Source organism: Papilio polytes, unplaced genomic scaffold, assembly GCF_000836215.1.
Source record: "Papilio polytes unplaced genomic scaffold, Ppol_1.0 DF823835.1, whole genome shotgun sequence".
In the NCBI taxonomy this organism is placed as follows: Eukaryota; Metazoa; Arthropoda; class Insecta; order Lepidoptera; family Papilionidae; genus Papilio; species Papilio polytes.
In genome coordinates, this window is record NW_013525369.1 from 1,894,584 (window position 1) to 1,901,549 (window position 6,966).

The following is a 6,966-nucleotide window of genomic DNA, read 5'->3' on the forward strand; positions in this document are numbered from 1 at the left end:
CGGGATAAAAAGTAACCTATGTGTTCTTCCAGACTATGCTCTTAACCTGTGCCAAATTTCATAGTGATCCGTTCAGCCGTTTAGGCTACAAACACTAACAAACATCCATCCATCTATCCATCCAACTTTCGCATTTATAATATTAGTAAGAAGTAAGATAAGATTAGTAAGATTACTCTCGTTGGCAGTATAATAAGATTATTAGGAGAACTTTATGAGTATAGAAATAAAACGGGAAGTAAACTTAGAAAAGGACGGATAGATTGTATAAAGGCGACTTAATCAAGATGGGAGTGACTGAGATGACGAAAGCTAACCTTGCAGTAGTAGAAAAAGGACAGGAATAATGCTTTCTTACCATCTTCTGGTTATTACTGAATCCAATCCCGGTCCAGAGTTTGCTGTATTTCGTAGTGATAGTGAATTTGATAGAATCCTTCCCCCGCTTCTGTCCGAGGTACTCCCAGCTGGCGTGGTACTCGCAGGTGCCGTTCTTGGGGTCGCAGTCAGCCGGCAGCTTCCATTGACCACCACATTTATCTTCTAATGGGAGAAGACCACCCATAGATGATGATTTTGTCTCCTCTGAAATGTAGGAATGAATGTTTCAATCTAAAAATATAGTCTAAGTTTTTTACTAATAACTTAACTTTTTAATGGTGAAAGAATTTTTGCCATTGGCCCAATAGTTTTTGAGTTATTTCAATATGTATACAAAAAATACAAATCTTTCCTCTTTATGATATTAGTATGGACGAGCGTCGTTTTCGAAATAGTGTATCTATCTTATTAATATTGTAAATCCGAAAGTTTAGATGAATAGAGTTTAGAGAATAGATGAACAGAGAGTTTGTAGCTTAAACGGCTAGATGTGGAGCATAGTCTGGAAGAGCACATAGTCTACTTGCTTTAGTTTTTTTTAATTCCGGGACAGAGTCAGGGCTTGTCTAGATAGTCGAAACAGGCAGTTTTACATGTTTCGACTATCTAGACAAGTTTCATCCAAATCACCTATATATATACAATAATAGTAGTAAATCCTAGAAAAGCATGATCTCCAGGTTAATACCAAGTCTTCTTAATAGACTGTCAAGAAAGTGATGCCGCGTTATATTTCAAGGGAAGGGAAAATGTATTTCGCGACGATGAACATGTACATATATTTTAGAAAGGTGCATGTAAGCATAACAGATAACTGACCAAAGAAGTTAATGTTGGTGACCCCGCGCTGTCCGTGTCCGTGGTACTTGAGTTCGTCTGCGCGGTAGAACTCCCCCAGCGAAGAGTTCTCCTGGCCGAGCGCCCAGATCACATGCATCTCGTCGTCTACCAGAGAATGGTCTGTTGGCTCCTTCGCCTGGAACAAAGGTATTCATTAAAACATCGTAAATATGACGTATTTGCATATATAATGGAAAATAGGTTTTTATTTTCTTTTCTGTCTGTTTATTTAGTGTAATTACCGAAACCGCTTTATTTCGTCTAGACTTGTGTGTGGGAATTACATGTGTTTTTTTTAATCCCAAGCTAATATCACCAGCAACTAGTAAGTGAATATAAAGAAATTATAATGAGCTAAGTAAAATTTCAGTATAATAGGGTGTCCATTATTTTGTAGACAAAAATAGGGATAGGGAAAACTGACCCCAAAATGCTCATAAATAAAAATACACTTTTAATAATAATCTGATAAGAAGGAGAGGATATTGTGAATCATTTCGTGCCTTGATTTTCCTCCTAAACATGATAGTGGTGACGCCATTCTCCTCGAAGCCGGATGCTGCCGTGATGTCATCATGTCCGCCCCAGAACGTATCTACTCGTGGAGTCGATCTAAATCAATCATAATTAATTTAGTTAACTATAACTCAAAACCCTATTTGCTCAGATGATACTTCGACATTATTCAGCCCATCAAAATTTACTCGACACTGGTCCAATCATTGTCATCAGTGCCATTGACCAAAAACTGAACTGACCTGTCAAAAGTTTATCATAATTTTTCGCTAGATGGCGCTATCCTTAATCTATTTTACAGAATTATTGATGATTCTGCTTAGAAATGTTTTTTTTAATACATTCGTAAATACGTGATAAATAAAGTTTTTGTGCTAAGTGTTTATTTTTTAAATAAATAGATTTGAGCATAAGAATGTGTTGGAACTCACCTATCCCTTGTATAGTAATCTAGTACTCTATGATAGTTCCCCCGAGCTGTGCCAATGACCAGATCTGTGCAGTCCATTCCGTTGAAATCGAATTTGGGAGCGTATTCGTGATCTGGGAAATATCCTGCAAATATCGCTGTTATGGTTACACTACGTACTAAAGTAACACAACATTTGAGTTAAAAGTTACTGAACAGTTTAGTATGTTATGTACATGAAAAGAATAGATATTAATTATTATATTTTTTGATAACAAAATGATAAATGATTTTCAAGATTTTTCCTAATAGCTAGAAGAATAAAAAATCGAGAGAAACGTTAAACATACATAGGTCTAAATTATTAATAAAAAACTGTTTTTAGATACGCTCGGAAGCCACAAATAATTTTTATCATTCCATAATAAAACTATTTACATATTATACAGCTTATTTTTTATCTGTGGATAAAATAGCTTTTTACATTCGAATTGCATTTTTATTCTATTTCGCGCGCATTTCTTTTGAGATAATTTTGGTAATTTTTTCTTCTTATGGATGCGATATTCTTAGTGGCCAGTAAGATTTGATAGCAACATCAATTTTACCAAAAAAAGTTATCATTAAATTGTATATTTATTTCCTATACATAATTATACAACTTATTTGTTTTGAATGAAATATTTACAAACAAAAACATCAAAATTATACTGTACACTTATAAAGGTTATTAGTTAAAACGATAAGAAAATTACGAAAGATGATGAGATAGAAATATCAAGAAGTATTAAGAAGGATAGAGATGGAGTAGAGGAAAGAAGGAAACAGAAGACAGCCGGTACCTGAAAGTGCGTAAACAAGCACAATAAAAGCAATAGCTGATAGGAATACCAGTCACCTATTTATTTTTAAATAATACGCTTTTGTGAATAAGAAAACACTAAGAAAGCATTAAGATGTTTAAAAAAGAAGCATAAAAAGCGTTTTTTTTTTGGCATTATTGTACATACTGTAAATAATTACATAGGTATACATATTATTTGTAAATAATACAAACTGTTGTTGTAACTTGTTATTGTAAACTTAAAACAAGTAAAATATAGTTTAGCAATCTAATTAATATTATAAATGCGAAAGTCACGATGGATGAATGGATGTTTGTTAGAGTTTGTAGCCTAAACGGCTGAACGGATCTCAATGAAATTTGGCATAGACGTAGAGCATAGTCTGGAAGAACACATAGGCTACTCACTTTTGTTTTTTTTAATTCCACGCAGATGAAATCGCGGGCGAAAGCTAGTTTTACATATTTCTAAGTACTCTGATGTGTTAAATATATACTTAAATTAGCACTAATTTGTTTTTAAATTTCAAAAATTATATGGTTAAAAACAAGTTGTACTTTTAAATTTCAAAGTTTAAAATTCAAAGCTATTTAACTTCTATAAATATATTAAATTAATATTTACGAATACACAGTGACAAAAGCATAAAATATACATATATGAATAAATATATTATACGTACAGAAAATATAACGCAAAGCGGTTACGATACCTGATTCATCCGAGAGTCCTTTAACTAGCAAGCTCTCCAAGTCCTCCTCCGAATCCGGTTCCGGGTTTGGTTCCGGTTCCAAACTCGGTTCCGGGGTGGGTTCCGGTTCAGAACTCGGTTCCGGGGTTGGTTCGGGTTCGGAGGTAGGTTCAGGAGAGGAATTTGGCTCAGGTTTAGGTTCTGAGGATGGCTCTGGTTCGGACTTGGGTTCCGATGAGGGCTCCGGTTCCGATTTTGGTTCGGACGTGGGCACAGGCTCTGAATGAGGTTTTGGTTCTGAGGAAGGTTCTGGCTCGGATTTGGGTTCGGGCGTAGGTTCTGGTTCTGATTTTGGTTCAGGTGTAGGTTCGGGTTCGGATTTGGGTTCAGGCACAGGTTCAGGGATTGATTTAGAACTTTCTTTGGGTTCGCGATTATTTTTTGTTTGATTATGCGTCGTGAAACCCGGTAACGGTTGTGGTTCTGATTTAGGCTCGGGAGAAGGTTCCGGTTTGGATTTAGGTTCGGGTGTCGGTTCCGGTTCCGATTTAGGTTCGGATGTCGATTCCCGTTCCGATTTAGGTTCGGATGTCGGTTCCGGTTCCGATTTCGGTTCGGGAGTCGGTTCCGACTTTGGTTCGGGTGTCGGTTCCGGTTCCGATTTAGGTTCGGGTGTCGGTTCCGGTTCCGATTTAGGTTCAGGCGTAGGTTCTGGTTCTGAATTAGGTTCAGGTGTAATCTGGGGTTCTGATTTAGATTTTGCAGACGATTGCGGTTTCAACTTAGGTTGGAGTTCAAGTTGCAATTGAGGTTTTGCCGATTCGGTTTTAACATTTATCTGCGCTAGTTGTTTAGATTTCGGTACGAATTTAGACTTGGGCTTGGGTTTAGGAGTAGATTTCGGTTCTAACTTGGGCTCTACTGTTGGTTCCGGTACGGAATCCGGCTCAGGGGCTGGTTCCGGTACCGGAGTCGAAATGGGTACGGGATTGGAATCGTTTTGTCTTTTTGTCGGTTCGGTATCTGTAAAAGTAATGCAACCATGCGGAATTATATTTACAAATAGTAAAGTCGAGCGACGTTAGAGTATTTGTGAGTGTTTGTATGCATCTCTGCGTGTTTGTGTTGCGGATGTGTTAGCACGTGTGTTCGTATTATTTTGTGCTTTTAGTGCATTTGCTAATATTATTACTCACTGGTCAGTTCTTGAGCAGCTCTTGGTTTTCTTCCTGCGAATAAAAAACACGTATTAACTAATTGATAGTAATAACTTTGTCTGTTTTTCAAATCTCTAAATTTCGATATAATCTCACCCTTTGAGCTGGAGACTTGGTAAGACACGCTGGTCGTGACTGTGACGTTTTCACCCAAGTTTTTGATATCCATTCCATCTAAGAAAAGCATAGCGACCCGCTTATTTCTATTATCATTCTCTACAGTCGGTTCTGGTTCAGGTTTGCTAGTCGGTTCTGGTTCCGCCTTAGGCACCGATGTCGGTTCTGCTTTAGGTTCGTCAGTCGGCTCGAGTAGAGACTTTGGCTCCGGACTGGGTTCCGGTTCAGATTTAGGTTCCGGACTGGGTTCCGGTTCGGATTTAGGTTCCGGACTGGGTTCTGGTTCGGACTTAGGTTCGGCGCTCGATCCCGGTTCGGACTTCGGTTCGGGTTCAGGCAGCGGTTCCGGTTTCTGTGTGCTTGCTGAAATTAATGAAATGGAAATATTTAATTTTGCATGATGGTTCCTACAACTGTGCACAAACACAAAATATGTATTAACATTTAATGGTACTCACTAGTTTGGTCCGGAGGTGGTCCTAAAACTGGGAAATTCTTGCATTGTTTAGTCAAACCTCGAGGTCTCCAACCAATGCCTGGAAGCAATAGATATTGCCTTTTACCTTAATCATGTTCTTTACTCACTTTATGAGCAGGCTAGGATTGTTTAATATACCTGCATACGAGGTGCCGTTAACCATCATTACAAACTCAATCTCTTTTGTCTCCTTGAGTACGCGCCAGTAGAGAGCAAACTGCTTCGATAGTTCCTTCTTAGTGTACAGTGACAAGTCGATAGACCTATCTTTCCATGGCGACTCTGAAAACAAAATGTTATTGGTGGGTAAACACGTCCAGAAAATAAAAGAAAATCCATTACAAAAGGTAAACTACTAAAATGATAGTTCGACTAATTTCAAACACTTAAATTTCCTAGTAGCGGTTTTAGGGTTTTAGCGTCCAATTTTTTTTAGTTTTATTAATAGCTTAATTAGCGTAGAGAGACATGTGACACCCCCTTCTGGACAACGCCGGAGGCTGGCGTCCAACCGCATCCTCCCTAATGCCAGCATTGTCTTACATTTCAAATTCTCTTGCTGAAGAAATTCAAGTCACACTGTATCAAGGATCCATGCAACCATTTACGCTGATATTCTTCCAGCATATTCTATAAACCTTAGATATCTATCGACAGCGAGACATAATCCTCAAAGTTAGTATTACTTACTCTTGTTACATCCCTTGCCGTAGAAGCCGTGTGGGCAGTAGCACTGTTTGCTGGGCGACTCCACTGAGGCGAGGTCTAGGCACTTCCCGCGCAGCCCGCACTCGCCGTCCTCCGCGCATTCATCTGCGAACTGGCATCGCGAGCCGTAGTGCGCCTTGTGACACTTGCAGCGTCCGAGGATGTGAAAACCATGCCCTGAACATGTCTCGTGGAACTTCTTACCTGGAACATGCAAAAGAAGGTAATGAGGTATCAGATTGCCTCGTTGTCCTACGACGAACTCGAGGATAGTCTGGATGCTTTAATTCAAATACTCTATTACTACTGATTTCAACCAGTTCAACTTGTTTATAGGTTGCTTACGTTCAACTATATCGATGTCCGCACACGACCAGAAGCGGTAGGTAGGGCCCCACTCGCCTGCCTCTCTCTGTAGTTGCAATGTGCAGTTCTCACACGTGAAGTCACTTGGTAAACGCACCTCGTACTTCTGGGCACTAATACAGAAAATTTTGACAATAGACGATTTCACAATTTATCGGTGGCATTTTTATTGAACATGTATGAAAAAGAGTTGTAAAATATTGAAATGAAATTAATGTTAGAGATCAGATCTCGCTCAGAAAAGTGAAAAACTTTATTATGTTGATCAAAAAGTTGAAAACTCACGTGACGTCATCTCTAACAAACTCCGTCCCTCCGGCCCTTGGTGTTAGATCTAAGACGGGTCTTTCCAAGTCATCCAATATTCTCAAACTGAATCCTCCCTTAAAAACAAAAAA

At 38.6% G+C, this 6,966-nt stretch overlaps 1 protein-coding gene across 3 annotated transcripts in view; it reads right to left on the reverse strand.

Moving 5' to 3' along the window:
- Positions 1 to 229: 229 nt before the first annotated feature.
- LOC106103257 (proteoglycan 4-like) overlaps positions 230 to 6,966 on the reverse strand; it is a 34,826-nt gene continuing 28,089 nt past the window's right edge. For 2 of the 3 annotated variants that reach the window (XM_013282962.1, XM_013282963.1), the window contains 12 exons: positions 6,854 to 6,951; positions 6,548 to 6,681; positions 6,185 to 6,406; positions 5,633 to 5,776; positions 5,475 to 5,552; positions 4,996 to 5,379; positions 4,879 to 4,911; positions 3,704 to 4,705; positions 2,169 to 2,292; positions 1,725 to 1,833; positions 1,201 to 1,357; positions 230 to 585 (listed from right to left, as the gene is read on the reverse strand). In XM_013282962.1, coding sequence (XP_013138416.1) covers positions 245 to 585; positions 1,201 to 1,357; positions 1,725 to 1,833; positions 2,169 to 2,292; positions 3,704 to 4,705; positions 4,879 to 4,911; positions 4,996 to 5,379; positions 5,475 to 5,552; positions 5,633 to 5,776; positions 6,185 to 6,406; positions 6,548 to 6,681; positions 6,854 to 6,951 — 2,826 coding nt within the window. In that variant the 3' untranslated portion in view covers positions 230 to 244. The remainder of the gene's footprint in view (positions 586 to 1,200; positions 1,358 to 1,724; positions 1,834 to 2,168; positions 2,293 to 3,703; positions 4,706 to 4,878; positions 4,912 to 4,995; positions 5,380 to 5,474; positions 5,553 to 5,632; positions 5,777 to 6,184; positions 6,407 to 6,547; positions 6,682 to 6,853; positions 6,952 to 6,966) is intronic. The other variant, XM_013282964.1, reaches the window with a different exon arrangement.